This window comes from Neopsephotus bourkii, unplaced genomic scaffold (assembly GCF_033783945.1).
Source record: "Neopsephotus bourkii isolate Nb327-2 ecotype Australia unplaced genomic scaffold, CSIRO-AGI_Nbou_v1 NB_1767, whole genome shotgun sequence".
Classification (NCBI taxonomy): Eukaryota; Metazoa; Chordata; class Aves; order Psittaciformes; family Psittacidae; genus Neopsephotus; species Neopsephotus bourkii.
Window position 1 is genome coordinate 6,443,534 of NW_026902241.1, and position 17,033 is coordinate 6,460,566.

The 17,033-nt window shown below is 36.5% G+C and overlaps 1 protein-coding gene across 3 annotated transcripts in view; it reads right to left on the reverse strand.

Annotated features, from left to right (window-relative positions):
* Positions 1–17,033, reverse strand: part of PRKN (parkin RBR E3 ubiquitin protein ligase) — a 722,549-nt gene that overhangs the window by 346,448 nt on the left and 359,068 nt on the right. For all 3 annotated transcript variants that reach the window (XM_061378740.1, XM_061378739.1, XM_061378741.1), the window contains exon 6: positions 15,322–15,437. In XM_061378740.1, the coding sequence (XP_061234724.1) occupies positions 15,322–15,437 (116 nt within the window). The remainder of the gene's footprint in view (positions 1–15,321; positions 15,438–17,033) is intronic.

Here is a 17,033-nt window from a genome sequence, read left to right on the forward strand (position 1 = left end):
AAAACGAGAAAACCTTCCTGGTGCTTTAAGGGACTATTAATACCAACACAACCTTTAATACCTAATAATAGTGACAGAATTTCTATGGGAGGGTGATTCGGGGAAAAAAAAGAGTCCAAAGGTTTCAGCAGCTACTCCAGAAAACAGATGAAGAGTTCCGATGCAAGAAGGTAACCAACAGAGGCATAAGACAGTAATCAGTTCTTCCTCGGAAGCAGCTTAACAACTTTGCCATTCACACTGAAGGACCTTGTAGGGACCAATTTATCTAGCTATATTATCATAACCATTCCATTCTTCACTAGCCATAGAGGCCAGAAATACTTAGAGTCAGAATGCCTAGTCAAAAATTCCTCTACTCTTAGGGTCCATCATACTTACCTCTCAAAGATGGTGAAGAAGTAAAAGGTTTTAAAAAAAATCAGTTTGATTTAATACCTACTGAAGGATATTTATTTCTTTTAAAAACAATTACTTTAGGAGATACACAGACAAGAATACACTCCCACAAAAATATAACAACTATATATCCATCATTTCAGCCAATATTTGAAGTACAAGAAAGAAAAAGAGCTACTTTTTTAAAAACTCAGTGACAGAAATCTTTGAAATGTCTTTTCTCTCTCCTTACTTTGGTATTTTACTTTAAACACAAGATTAGATTACAAATGCATTGAACTGAATAAATGACTTTTTGAAACTGTTTTATCTTTATATAACCAGACTGAATCGTACTATAGCTTCACTTTCACCACATGCTTCCTGATCAGGACATGGCCCGACTCCTTTTCAAGCACATATATCAGAAGTGAATAAATATAACTTCTTTTGTTAGAAAATTCAATACAAGTCAGCCAGTTTGGAGGCTCTGTAGGAGAGCAAAGACATAGCCTTGCTCATGAGTATAGTTCAAGATTGCCATCAGCATTGTCAATCCATTTGCAAGAAGAGGCTGGCCAGATTCATAAAGGTAACATCTCTGAGTGCAGTCAGCCTTGAAGTACAGGGTATCTCAAGAGGCTGGCCCTGGGTTTCTTGGCTGTTTGTATGCTACTGACTTCAGTGGTCTCAGAGAATGTACCTTATGGGAAGAGGTTTGACTGTTCTTTTTGTTGCTGTGAACAAAACAAGAAAAAACACGAACTGAATTTGCAATATGGAAGCTGCAAATAGCATTTGCATGCCAAAAGAGCAAAGTCTCTGATTCCTAATTTTACCAGAAATACAGGAGACTTGTCTCCTGTGCAAAGTGAAATAAAAATAGGGTAATTAGTGGGGGGGAAAAATGTTTTAAAATGCTTCAAATAAACAAAAGTTGCTTACAGAGAAGAAAGCAAAATAAAGAAGTATGTACACATATGTATTTATATATGCATATATTCACCTATGTATACATATGCATTATTACGTAAATAATTATGAAGAAATTTCACCACTCCATTTTGCTTAATAAATCTGTAGGCATACGCACACTTAAGAGTGACACAGAACTGAAACTGACTCAGATAAGTTTTTGTTGAAATGTATAGTTTTAGAAAAACTCTGAGGAAGATATGAAATTTTGGCACAAAGAAGCTGCACATATGCCAATTCATGCAGTCAGCAGAGTAGGCATCATGTTTTCCTCTTATCTTCCTATCTAGCAATGCAGACTTGTTCTACTATTTTAATTTTAATCCCTATTCATTAATACTGAGCTTTTTTGTTATTATTTTCAACCACAGCTCAGTTGATCTCCAGGGATCAAATGTAAGACAGGCCTTCTCTGCAAGAGGAAGTTATGAGTGTAATTGGAGAAATTAATTAGTGCAATATCACTACTATGTATGAACTTGTACTGGGAAAATGATCATTCTCTTAATGGTCTCCATTGTCATCAGTTTTCAAATGTCTTCATGCAGCTCCCTTAAGGAGTCACAAATGCTGATGAAACTTAACACAAAAAACCCTATGAATTATTTATTGTCATTTTCAAAGAACATGGCAAATCAGCATCTTTTTGCACCAGTTCATAACAGTGATTTATAAACAATTTTAACTTGACTTCGTCTATGTTTCAAGTTCCACCAGGGGACTGAATCTATTTTCATTGTCCCTACCTCACCTTGCTCTGGATTTTCCCTTTAAGGAAATTTTAGTTTTGTTGCTATCTTTGATGATAACAACCTTGAGTCTCTCGCATTACATTTTACACTAAAACGCTTATTGTCATTTATCATTATATAGAAACACTATTTCTGTATCTCTTAGTATTTGAAAATTGCTAAGTTTTAAATTTAACATGTATTTAATTACATTAAATGAAGTTGTATGCAAATACAGTCCTTTGGAGGAAGAACAGATTTCTCTAGCAAAGAGCTAAGAAACTTAGAACACTGCTGGGTTTCTCTTATATAAGAAACAAAAGAACAGAGACTGACTTCAGAAACTGCCTTGTCTTCAGAGTCAACCTTTAATAACATCCAAAAAAATGAGGGAGAGGAAGAGGAAGAAACAGCTCCGAATGAGCTGCTAAGAAAAAAATATTCCTAGCTAATAATCCCATTAAAATTACACCAATCGCTTCTGAACAATTGCAAGACTGTAATGCACACTCAGTTGTGTATAACCACCAATATAAAATATGTGAACTGTTTTCCTTACACTGATTGTCAACTCAATCCAGTCCTATGCCAGCCTATTCCACACCACTGGTATAGAAAGAAATAAGTATGTGCCCATTATACATACTTATTTTTCCCCTCTTTTTTCCCTTTGTTCTGGGTGTCAGGGGATTTTTCTTGAGTTTTTGTTTGTTTGTTTTAATGTTGTCTCTTTGTTTTTGGTTGGTTGTGCTTTTTGTTGGTAGTGGTTTTTCTCTGGTTTTTTTTTTTTTTTGTTCTTGGTTTTTGTGGTTTTATTTTAAATGGTATTGGATTGTTGTGGGGTTTTTGTGTGTATCTTTTTGTTTGTGGGTTGTCTTTTTTTACTTGTGGTTTTGTTTGATGGAATTTGGTTTTGGTTTGTTTTTTTATTTGTTGGTTTGGTTTTTGTGTGTGCACGCATCCCCATGTGTTTTTAGTTGTCGTTTTCATGGAGTTTTTTTGTTTTGTTTTTCCTAATCCATTTCGGAGCTGATACAAGCATAAACACAATGCACATGTCATAGCCAGGAGAAGGCTAATAAATTCTTCAATTTAGCTTGAAGAAACATCCCTTGCAGCCTGGCAAAGGCAAGTCACAAAGGCGCAGAGGGGAGCAGCAGATACACAAACTAAGCAGCAGATACATAATCTAAACAGCAGAGCAGAAGCAGCAAATCGCTCAGTGATGCCCTGTCAAGGGGCTGTGCCCTGTTCTGTAGAGGAAGGCAAGCAAAACCTCATGAACACTTGCAAGCCCACTATGGGGAAAAAAAAACCTTCCTCCCCTCAGCTGCAAGGCACAAGAGGCCATCCCAGAGCAGCTTTCAAATACCTTAAAGAGGCCTTAAAAATGTTGGGGAGAGACATTTTATCAGGGCCTGTTCCCATACAACAAGGGGTAACAGGTTTTAAACTAAATGAGGGAAGATTCAGGTTGGACCTAAGGAAAAAATTCTTTACAATGAGGGTGGTGAAACACTGGCGCACGTTGCCTAGAGAGATGGTAGATGCATCACCCCTGGAGGCATTCAAGACCAGGCTGAATGGCCTCCTGGGTAACCTGAACTAGCTGAAGATCTACCTGCTCATTGCAGGGGGGCTGGACTAGATGAGATTTGAAGGCCCCTTCCAAACCAAACTATTCCATGATTCATAACATATTTCTCAAAGGCATTTCTCTATCTCTTCTTGTTTTTGCAGACAAAACTGTACCCCGACGCCCCTGAAACTGATGCACATCAAAAATATTCTAGATTCTAGAATTTGGATTAGTACCTTGCCCCAGATGTCTGTTTAAATCATATGTACACAAGTCCTATCAAATTTCATACATTCTCCTAAAATGCTGATTTGAATTAGGCCTTTTTAAAATCTGATAATGATCCCTGGTGAGCTATTACACTGAGGAATTGAATTGTTATTTACTACCTACGACAACAGTTACTGTTCCATATTAGATTATTAAGTGACTCTGTGAAGTGTCAAGCAACATTTAATATTAAATATAATACTATTAAATATATGACATATTTAGACATATTACGATAGGTTCTCTGTCCTATGAGTAGTCCGTCATGAGTCTGATTTCAGAAATTACACACTGCTACTTTTGCCTCATACAGCTGTTCTCAGGTTTTGCAAGGTTTCTGCAAATTAAAATTATTTTGCCATTCACATATTTAGGTTTTTTCTGCCTTGTTGCTTCATTCTATAGCTAATATTTGCACTCTTGTTTCTCTATGCTGTAAATGCCAAACACATCTTCCACAAATACTTTTTATTCTTCCCCACTGTTGTTAAATTACAATAATATGAGTTTGACACTACTGCTTTAGCAGATGTCAGTGATTTTTATGACTCAAAAATGACCTAGAAAAATGAACCACACTGGAAAGCTGATGTTCAGGTTCCTTTTTAAAAAAAAATAAAAAATAGAGTTTTATAAAGCTAAATATACAGAATATTTTTTCTGTATATCTAAAGCTAAATCACATTTATTCATATAGATTTTACTGAAGACACAGCAGCCTAAAGGGATTATTCAATTATCAATGCAAATGCTAATCACCAACTCTTTATGACTTCGTTAGACTTAATAGCTCTGTTTCTTAGACTTTAAACAATTGTTTAAGTTATCTTATAAAAATTAGGTTTTAATCGATTTAGTGTTCATAATTTTTCAGTACTCTTTATAGCAGTGTTTAGGAATTTACTTATTTTTATTTGACTTCTGCTTCAGTGACAGACTATGCTTTCTACACCTTTTTCAGTTCACTGAGTTGTCTATATCTTCTCCACTTTTCTTTTAGTGGAATGTACTTCCTTCCTGAAGAACTGATGACAATGCATTAAAAATTAAATTTCTCAAAACTAACTCAATTAAGTAGATACTCATTAGTAGTAACTAAAATTGTTCTGTATATATTCTCTCGCTCTAGGACACTGACAATAAAGGACAAAACAAAAAGCATAGGATAAAACAAATTGGGGAAATGAAATTGAGAAGATGCACTATGTGTCTCCTGAAGTTAGAAATGCACGTTACATTAAATCAATTCGCAAAAGAAAAAACATTCAAATGTGATTGTTTCAAATACTCCTAGCACTGGCTGTTTCAAAAACACTTAGAAGTACGAGAGTCATATATACCTATATGTACAAACATATGTATAAGTGTAAAACATCAGCAGTGAGTCAACAGACACTCCCTGCTATGAGATCTTCCTACCTTTGATAATTTCTTTCAGTTAAGCAGAAAATGAATGCCGTTTTCTGCCTTTACTACTTCTGCTAATATTCAGTTAATCAGAACAGAGTAGTACTGTCCCAAGTAGCTGGAAAGTGACCGAAAAGAGGTCATGGCTGGAAAAGCTGGAGAGACGTAACAATAAGTACACTCTTTTTTTGATACCGTTGGACTCTCTAGGATGTCTTAGATTCCAAATCTGCCTCAGTACAGTAGAAAAAAAACCACATAAACGCAAAATGGCAAACAGAGCAACATTCTTCATAAAATCATCTTCTTAAAGAAATAAACTCATATATACATAAGTTTAAAAGACGTTCATTTTTTTGATACATGCTATCAGTTCATGTGCACATACACATTTTTGTGCATATATACACAAAACCAACCCTTTATCTGAACTATACTTGAATTTTAACACAATACACACATTATTCGTCCATACTCTGTTTCTGAAGAACATTTATCTGTCTCCCATCTTCCATCAATGATTCATTAATGACACATTGAACATTGGTTACTAAATATCAATTCCTTAAAAACATTAAAGCAGTGTCTTTTTTTTTTTTAAAGGGCAGAGTTCTCACTGTTATACCCAATATTGTAAAGTTTTCTTCAGCTGTCACATTTAGATTAAATTTACTGTTACCCATTTTAAAAATATTATAAAAGACAGTTAGAAATAGCAAAAAGTGATGGTCTGGCAGCTCTCAGATTACTGAAGTACAAGATTAGCCAAATGGCCAGCTGTTCAGCAGACAGGAACAGCTGAAGTTCCTCTCCAGAACCTTCCCATAATACCTCAGATGAGATCTGAAAGAAACATGTATCTACTATTTGTACCTCTTGTTCCTGCAGACCTCAGGTCTCTCTTGAAATTATTAGGCTTGCTAATTAGCTTCACCTGTGGTGGTAAGGCTTTGAAAGGTGAATATATCTCCAAAGACAACTGTATTGTGACCTCCAATAATATTTCTCAGAGGTCATTATACTTCTAGCAGAAATGCGATAATGTTCAGCTATTACTAACCTTGCCTGGAGCAAAACTAACCAGAGTTCATAATTTTGTCCTCTGTGTAAAGTAATTAATTTTAAAAAGTAAGAAACAAAAGTCACCAACACCTGAAAATACCTATGAAGAAAAGATCTACTGTTGGCTTGCAAGTTTCAAAAATTTCTCTTTGAGCAACATTTCACAAACATCTGCTACTCTGCTTTGCTTAGATATTGCAAATCAATTCTAAACTTTAATACTCAAACTTACAGCACTTGCACAAAATACATATATATATATTCACTAGCTAACATTTTTCATTGATTGCTCATATGCAAGCAGACATCCTCTAAGGCTTCCACAAAATATTACAAAGTAAGGTCTATCAAATTTTGCACATGGTGCACTTGGACAGCTGAAACATTTCCGTTTCAGAACTATTAATTTACCCCGAAATATTTAAACTGTTAAGCTTGTGTGTCTTGCAGCATCCATTAAAATATATAATCAAAGAAATCTGCAAAAACAGCTCACTGTATTAATCATGCCATAACTAAGAATATCAGAGAAGACACAACATCTAATATAGTGCTACTGATAATATTCTGCAATCAGCAGGCTTTGAATGAAACTTCAAATGAAAAATAAAATTGATCATACGTATTGCACCCCATAAGAAACTGGAGATGCACATTACTGAAGTAAATGAAAATTTACATTCGAAATAAAATTCACTTGACTACCTTAAAAATTCTTAGCAGTAGTTGTTTCAAAAGCATGCAAGCATACTAACAAGTCATAGATTTATATTCAAATCAGCAGGTAGTCAAGATTCTCCCTTCCAGTTAACCTTCCTGTCACCTGTACACTAACACAAAATGCAAAGCAAATGTCCCAGAGGGACCTTGATGTGCTTGTGAGGTGGGCAGATGCCAACCTCATGAAGTTTAACCATGACAACTTCAAGGTCCTACACCTGAGTTGGAGCAATCCCAGGCACAGCTACAGGTTGAGCAGAGAAGAGATTCAAAGCAGCCCTATGGCGAAGGATTTGGGGTGTTGGTCAATGAGAAAATGAACATGAGCCGGCTTCAGTGTGCGCTCGCAACCCAGAAAGCCAACCATATCCTGCACTGCATCAAAAGGAACGTGACCAGCAGGTCGAAGGAGGTGATCCTGCCCCTCTACTCTGCTCTCGTGAGACCTCACCTGGAGTATTGTGTGCAGTTCTGGTGTCCTCAACATAAAAAGGACATGGAACTGTTGGAACAAGTCCAGAGGAGGGCCACAAGGATGATCAGGGGACTGGAGCACCTCCGGTATGAAGATAGGCTGAGAAAGTTGGGGCTGTTGAGCCTGGAGAAGAGAAGGCTGCATGGAGACCTCATAGAAGCCTTCCAGTATCTTAAGGGGGCTTATAAGGATGCTGGAGAGGGACTCTTAATTAGGGACTGTAGTGATAGGACAAGGGATAATGGGTTAAAACTTAAACAGGGGAAGTTTAGATTGGATTTAAGGAGGAAGTTCTTTACTGTGAGGGTGGTGAGGCACTGGAATGGGTTGCCCAAGGAAGCTGCGAATGCTCTATCCCTGGCAGTGATCAAGGCCAGGTTGGACAGAGCTTTAGGTATCTTTAGGTGGCATGGTTTAGTGTGAGGTGCTCCTGCCCATGGCAGGAGGTTTGGGCACTAGATGATCTTAAGGTCTTTTCCAACCCTAATTTTTCGATGATTCTAAGGTGGAAGAACTTCTACACCAAAAAGAAGGGAAAGTAGGCAGGTTTTGGTCTCCTGGGTGGAGAGCAAAGATCATGCTTTATGTTTAGCAAAGTTGATGAGTGAGTTTGTATAGAATCCTCCTCCTTTGTCCCCTGCCAAAGGACACGTACTGTATTGAAGCGTATTGTACAATAGCTTCACTAATCTATTCTTTTCTTCACAAACATGTAGAAGTTATAAGTTTTCTTACTGAGATGCAGTTGCAATGCAGATCTTAATAGACTCAGAGGAAAACCAGTAAGAATTGCAATGTTGTTCTGTAACTGCCATAGGCAGCTGCTGTATACTAGTGGTTAAATTCAATGTAAAGTTTAAGGCTACTGGATTTCATGCATAAGGCATATGTTCCAGAAGCCCATGGTACAAGTGTTTGAGTGTAAAACCTACCATATGCACCACTAAAGAATGAAGGTCTATTCTGGGCATTATTAGATTTTGTTCACCTTTCAAAATACCAACAAAAGTGCCAACAAAATCTTTTCTTTGCATGCTCTTGCTTGTATGACAACCCAATTACAGCTGTAACAATCAGTGCTCTATAGACTTACCTTAGCGGGGAAAAGAAAAAAAAAAAGCTCTAAATCCATTAGTAACAGTTCTTGGTTTGAGATTAATTTACTTTAAACAAGTAATTCTTAAGAAATCCCATTAATTTCAGGAACATTAGGAGAGAAAGCACTATGCATTGTCCCCGATGGTCATAGTACTTAGACAAAGTAGATTTAATTCTTAACATAATCTCTTCCCACTCCTCTTTGAACTATTCAAGGTATATAAAGACAATAGAATGTAACAGCCAGAGATTTGGAGCAGAGACCACATTATCAACACAGGTCACAGCAAAGGAAAATATTCTTTAAAAAAGATGAGATATATAAAGATTTAATAAATTGCCTGGATTATAAGGGCCCAAAGGGTAATTTTAGGATCCTATATCTCAGAAGCAAAGAGAAATAGCAATTAGAAGTTGAGAATAAGGTGCTATTTACAATTCTGAAAAACCAGCACATGGGTAATGTCTTTTAATGGACGCCGTCTGCATTTTGATCTCGAAGGGAACAGGAAGTTCCTGGTAAAACTCTTCTTCAAATAGCAGCAAAATTGACCTGAATCAATTTGTAAGACAGCTTCTTCACTTTGAAAATATTTATAGTTCTTACTTTTTACTTCAAATCAGTGTACAATATTAATGAGCAATATGGAACAGCATATTAGGGTAAATAAGGAACTTGTCACACCTTCTGTATCAACAATAGTCATAAACATCAAAACACAAGTTACTACATTACAGAAATCCTAAATCCTATAGTGAGCTGGAGTCTTCTTATGTCAGGTAAAACTCACAGGAAAAGTCCAAAACTGAAAATCATTCTCATATATATTTATTGCAAAGTAAATGATTCTATCCCCTACCACTTTGGAAATACTACCCCCCAAAAATAAAGCTCATGAGTCTCAGTCTTGACTCTACACTCTATAGCAATGGACATGAGTGAGCAGGAGCGACAGGGGGATGGCACAAGAAAAAAAAAAAGAACAAACACCACCCCTGCACCCTCCCCCCCCCAACAAAAGCCCAATTAAGACCTAGGGAGAAGCTTGAGAAGCTCAAAGTAGTCCCATCAGAACCAGATTAATGTATAGCTATCCCTAATGACATGCATAGTAATTTACCCTTTATCAACTGAAGGAGAACTGCCTACAGAATTTCTAACAGGACTTCCTACAGTACATTCACTTTGAGTTTTTCCCTCCAAGTACTGACCTTCTCCAATACTCTTCTGCCTATGCAATCTAATGTGAGCACAGTCTGGATTCATTTGGCTGAAAAGAATTAAGACCTTACATCGCAGTTACCCTTGAACATGAAGCATACGCACTTCTAATTCTCACCACTAGCAAAACGAAGCTCTCAGTTCCAACTCTAGTGTTAGGAAGATCAAATAGTACAAAATGTATTACAAAATTCCACTGGCTAAACAATTTTTTTTTCAAGATTATGAAGTAAGGATTTATTTGATAAGTAATTCTAATAACAAACCAGCAAATTCTGGAGAATTCTTTCTACCTATTCAGTGACAGCAAGCTCCATTTATCTTTTACATTTATCTGTATTCTTGGAAGCTAAAAATAATGGTGCCTGTAGGAATTGTAGCCTACCTAGTTTATGAAAAATGACGTGAGGCACTTCTGTTCTGCACGTTTTATTTTTACACTGCTTAACACTGCTATTATTCCTGAGACTGATTTATCAGTACCCTAGGGTACTCCTAACCCCTTTTGATGTTATTTCTACTGGAAACAGTTGACAAAAACAGATCTCCCCTTGAGGACTGCGCAGTTTTAGTGTTTGTTTCAACTTTCAGCCATTTGCTCAACCTATTAAGCTCTTCTTCAAAGGCATAAAAGAGCAACCCATCACCTCGAATGCTACAGAAAAAAAAATAAATGCATAAAGGCTGCCAATTCACACTAACTCTGCTGTAGATAAGCAAAATACATTGGAAGGCATTACACTACATGGAATACTGCCTACAGATTTAGCATAACCCTTTAAGGGTATTTGGCTCTGAAGTATTTCACTCTGTTGGTCTGACATGGATGAAAATATTCATAGCAAATAGAAACTGAAGGCAAACCGAAAGCATGCCTAATGTAAATTTGAGAATAAAAATTGGCAATAGACGTAAACATTGCCTCCACTTCGTATTTTTTCTATATACCATGGAGTATGCTACTGCTTTAATTCAATTTTATGAGCTCTGCAAACCTTGCTAAAACCATACAAAAGCCATGCCAAGAATCTTGGAGCTTAATTGCTCTGCTTGTGGTGGACTAACTGTCCATGATAAATGGACAGAATCAACTAGAGAAATTGTGTATCTTGCTGCAAACAATATTTAAGAAATACATAAATAGTACCTGGTTGTCATCTTTTTGTTGGCAAAACAAAATGTATTTTGAAGACGTTGTGAGGTGGGTTTTTTTATTTTACTGTAGTGAAGGTAATACAAAGTAATAGTTAACATACATAATACAGTTCTTCCCCTCTTGCACCTGAATGCTAGAGAATGACAACAGTAGGTTTCAGAAAATGCCAAAAACTCCAGAGTGTCCTGGATGCTACTTTTCAACTGCATAGAAGTATAAGAAAGTAACCACCAGCACAACTACACAGAGTCACTTAAATTTTTAACTAAAGTAAAAAGGTTATGGGTATTTGTGCAATTTATGCAAGTTATATATAAATATTCCAAAAAACACTAGGCTGAAGAACTGGAAACTCAAAATACAGGAGGTTTCGTAAATAGCCCAAGAACCTGCAACAACCTTTGTGCAGCACTGATAAATTACTTCATTGTTCAATCTCTAGCTCTTTGCAAAATAGTCTTATCTTTGACCATCCTTGCAACAGGAAAAAAAAAAATAAAATACCAGAGACTGAAACTAAACTAATTTCTTTCACAGCTTTAATTAGAAAATAATTTAACTCATCTAAACATAAAGGTGAAGTTTTTACTCACACGATTTGCATATAACACAAAACCAAAAGATAATATGGTTGTCTTGGTACCTCTGTTCTTGGTATCACCTACAAATGTTTAATATTACACAAAACTGTATAACAGGCTTGTGGCTTTAAAAAAAATATCAAGCCTCTGAAAGATAATCAACATTTAATGCATGGATACACTCTCAAAAATATAGTTACCCTTGAACATACACACTTCTCACCACTAGCAAAATGAAACTCTCATTTTCCAATTCTGGGAAGATGGAAATGTGTATCACTATTTTGACATGGTGAGACAGAAAATTTTCTTCTATTTTACTTCCTGTAACATGGCCTAGAGAAAGTGTTTTTAAAATTTTATTCCTTTTTTAACAGAGAGGAGAACTTAAGAAAAACACAGTAAGTTGGCAGGAACAGACGACTTCTGCAGTTTAGAAATACTTAAAGTACTTGAGAAGCCAGTGGACACAGGCCCTGGAGATAGATATTCTTTATCCCACAAAGCTCAGTTGTTAGTTCAGCAATTTTACCCCTTCACTGTACTCTCAGTTTTTGTTGATGTGTTTTGATGCTTCCCAAGCCCTGCACATGGAATATTATTACACAAATAATCCTTTTGCATGCCATCTTACCATTAGGCTAAGAAGTGTACTCTCATTACAGACCTAGTTTCTGTAATGAGCCTTTATGTTTTCAGCTGTATTATCCCAAGCTGGCTGTGATGAATAGCCAGACTACCTATCACAGTACCATATAGGATATCTGTCAGTCATTGCTGTTTGGCTTGGAATCAGGATCAGCCAGTGTCCCTCTTTCATTTAGCTGGACAGATGCATACCAGGGCTCTGCATTGCAGTAAGGTAAACCATTCCTTTTGCAAAATGAATTGTTCGGAGGCACAGGAGAACTAGCCACTTTTAAGTAGTTTAGTCTGCACCCTTGCTGCAAAATGCTGCGGTACCAGTTTGGCCTTTAACCTGTACCTAGAACCCAGTTCTGTAAATACACTACAGAAGACAGTGCCAAAATCATCTCTTTCTAGAAGACACTTTATAAGAATCAATTCTGAGTTCAAGCATTGCTTGCAACTTTAATTTTGACCAACAACTACTTTACATTTCTCTTTGGTATACATTTTCATTCAAGGAATGGTGCTACCTGCAATAAGATAGCATCAAGGTACAAGAGTTTAATGTTAGTTAACCATGAAAGAGAGAAGTAATTGAAATAATATTGCCTACTTCCTTCATTTTGTGCAGTTCCACAGTACAAAAGGCCTGCTTATGAGTAAGAGATTAGGAGGTGTCCAGAAGAATAGAGGTCACCCACAAAATCTTATGAAATATTCCATAAGGCAGTAGAGATATCACACTCATCTTCATTTCACTGCATCACCTGAGGAACAAGAGAAACCTACAGCTATAGCTCTAGGAAGTATAAGAAGTCAATTTCTGAATACATAAATGCATGAGTCCATTTACAACCGTTAAAACTGCAAGAAGGCTGCTAGATTACTCTCCTGCTCACTCCTGGGATAACTGATTTCACTGCTGCCTGCCAAACAATTAATTCCACAGCCAAGAAGACATACTGAGCCAGAACATTCTCCTGACTTTATGGAAACGGAAACGGATAAAGACAGCCTACAGAGCAGTTGTATGATACCTGCCATCTATTCCTCTTATGTCACAGGCTTCTGAGATCCTTCTATGATCAAATAAAATATCTCAGCCATTCAGAAAACTAAACTGAACTTTTATTATATAAAAAATATATCTATGCTCCATAATGGAAGACAAACCTATTTATGAACAACTCAATCTGCTATATAATATAAACACAAGACTGAAAGACTTGTTATGTGTATGAATAACTTCAAAGAAGCTGTTGTCCCCATCATAGGCAGGTAACTAGAAATTGCAGGTGCTTGTCAGATGCTCAGGTGCCCACATCCTACCCTGTTTCTTAGAGTATTAAGGCAGATCTCCTACAAACTTCTAGAAATAAAATACTTCAAGACCACTTAATGGCATCTCAGAAGGGGTCCTGTATACTAGAAAGAATGTGAATAGCATGAGGCCAACAGGAAGATGTGTATTCCTTCCCTGTTTAGTGTATAAATCCAGTTAATTTACTCTTTAAATACTCACAGATTGTGTTCTGAACTAGACATTTACTGAAACTTAGGTCTTCCAAAGTTATTTGATCCTTTAAAATAATGAGAATTGATATGCTTTTGTGACATGTCAACAAGAATATCACTAAACTTTACTAACACATTTTTGAAAACCAATAGTTAGCTCCGGGAGCTGTTCAGCTAAGCAAATAAAGAAAAATAAGTCTTATCTCTTTCTTCCCTTTAGGATTTTGCCACAAAATGGAGGAAAAATTACAACTTCATGAATATGAGTGAATAGGTCTGTACTGAATGTAGCACTTCAGGAAAATACCAACATAACCATTTCAAATTTTATAGGAATAATTACAACCAGATCTCAAGCCTAACTAAGTATATTTATGGCTGATAGTCTTCCTTTTTACTCTTGGGAAAAGGTGAAAGCTGGGCTCAGAATGGAAACTTCATATTATCCTTAATTTCAGAGAGGTTAATGGTGCTGCATACTTACCTACTGGGGGCAAGCTATCTAAACTAATTCAGCATGTCCTGCTTTCAAGGTAGTCTCTGTATGTCAGTGCTTTAAATGCTGTGTATATGGGAAGTAATGGACGAAGTCCTCTTCTCTGCACTAATTATCTTTTAATCTCTAAGAGTCATTTTCTTGAGGCAAATAATGTCAGCAACCAACCAGCTGTTATCAACACAGCAGCATGCAAGCACAACATAATATAATTATACTAGCTCTGTGACAGAACCAGAACAACAACCTATTATTGTCAACAGGGAGTTTACTTCCAGGAACCCAGCTTTTCTTCCCCCCAAAGATATCTGCTACCAGTTTCAATCATGCTTCCTGCTATCCTGTAAGATTTTTCTAAATTCCTTCTAATGCAAAATCCAGACCAATCAATAGCAGTAGAGTATATAACATGGTGTTATTAATTTAAATTCCACCCCAAAACATCTCCTAATCAGGAGATAAATGTGTTTCAGGTAATTCTTCACACCAATGGTAGCTGTCTTTCTTGGGCAATTAGTTTTTAATCCATGCATTTGCAAGTAACAGAGCTCTTGAATGTATGTGCCCAAATACCATACGATAAGATGGATTACAGTATTTAAAACTGCAGCAAACAAGAAGATGAGAACAGATGCACTTTACTTCAATTTATAAAGCAAACACCAAAAAGTTCCTTTCTGCAGGAATAGTTTGTCCCCCTCAAGATACAGGCTCTCTTTCATTGGCTCTTAAATACAGATTAGTATCAAAGGTCTACACACGCTACTATCTTGAGCACCTGAGGTTGTAGGAACTTAAGCAATTATGTCTCCATGTGCTACTCAATTAAGGTACAGAAATATAAATTGTAATCATGCTAGCAAAATAAAAAAAGACACACCTCAAAACGTGGCTCCTATTCCACCATGATACTAGGGAAAACAAATGCTTAGAAGGAAAAACAGCAGAGGAAAAAAGCTCCTTGAAATTGATGAGTAGTCTGAAGCACCAAGACTGTGCATCTCTGACAATTTTTGTTGTACTTACCTAATATCTGTGCATGTTATACATGTGATACAGCGACTGTTTGTTGTAACGAGGTTCAAAGACACAGATGTTTCACTGTCACTGGTTGGGTGTGCTCCACATTTAAAGTAAAACTCCTGAAATATTGAAGGAGAGATAAAGAGAAGATCACATACCTGCTGCTCATGTCCTTTCTTTATCTTAGGCTAACTGGCATATGAGACAACAGACAAATCACCACTGCCAACGGAAAAAGGAGGACAATCATTAGGAAAGGCTTACAAGGAATTCTTTGCAAAAATACCACTCTAGGTGAGTATATTGTTCAGTGATCTCCCTAGCAAAGATCTACTTGTGCACTAATTTGGTATCAGTGTGCCACATTCTATGATTTTTCTGGATTTATAGAAAGCAAATTTAGTCAAGATCAGAATACTAAGCATTGTCTCTAAATATAAATATTGCCACACTTTCCTTGTTACAGATGTTAACATTTTTTGAACTCTAAATCACAGAATTTTAGCTGTAAGTTAGTAATGTCTGGCTTTGTTTTTGTGATGTTGGAAATCTAAACAATTTTTACCATTATATTCAAGGGAACTCACATTACATTGCAATTACATATTATATTGTGTTTGAATTAAGTTGCTTGAGTCCATACTTCTTTATATAGCCTCTTAAGACTGTTTCCATTAGCATAATACTTTCTACACAACTGCATGTTTTGTTCTCTTTTCCACTACACCCCAGGGAAAGCCATACCAAACATGCTGTGCTTTGATAAGCTTTTGTTATAAGAGACTGTTTTAAATGTCCAAATCACTCTATGCATATGTAAATAAAGGCAGTCTGAAGACATGTGCTTTGCAATAGGAGCCACAGATTACACTCTGCAGTCTTTGTTCCTATAAGACTTCTTTTTCCAGTATCAAATTGTGGAGGTTTGAAATGAAAACTTAAACCCAGAATAAATGAAGTGTGAATTGGAAGGTAAGGGTATAAAAGCATCAGAAGAAATGACAAGAAAGTGGCATAAATTTCTGACAGGTGTTGATGGCATCAAGATATTAAGATTGCAGATGATTCTCAGGACAACCAAAACAGGGGGAGGGAAGGAAGGGGAAGGGAAGAGACAAGGAATCTCAAGGGGAAATAATAAAGTGCAGCAAAAGAGAAGGACACAGTGACAGTGAATAAAATCAGCAGCATTTCCAAGTGACTCACAGAGGTTGGACAGGAGGAAGGGAAAAAATTACCATTACTGTCAACTTCTTTAGGGTGCAAAAGTCACATTCAAAACTCAGCATTAACAACCTAAAAGCCGTACAAAACCATTTACTTGGCAGTGTTTCCCAGCATCACTGAGTTCCTAGCTAGACTATCTGGACGCATATTTTGGTGCTTGGTAGTATATGAAAGCAAGAGAATGAGTCTGGCTGAAAGAAACCAGTTTTAATACAAAAATTACTTTCCCTTCTAGACAGACTTGCACTGAGATTTCATGACAATACTGTACTAAAATCAGTCCATTGCCTTGAGCCTCACAGTAGGAAGTCCTTCATCAGCAACACATCTGTCAACCGCTGTTTCTTCTCAGTGATGATCATTTAGAGATATTGTGTATTTTCATATAAGACACATACAGTACTATGCAATAATACCTCTAAGGTGAAAACTGGTAACAGGGATATGAGAACTGTATTAATACAACTTTCCTCTTAGGTTAAGTCAAC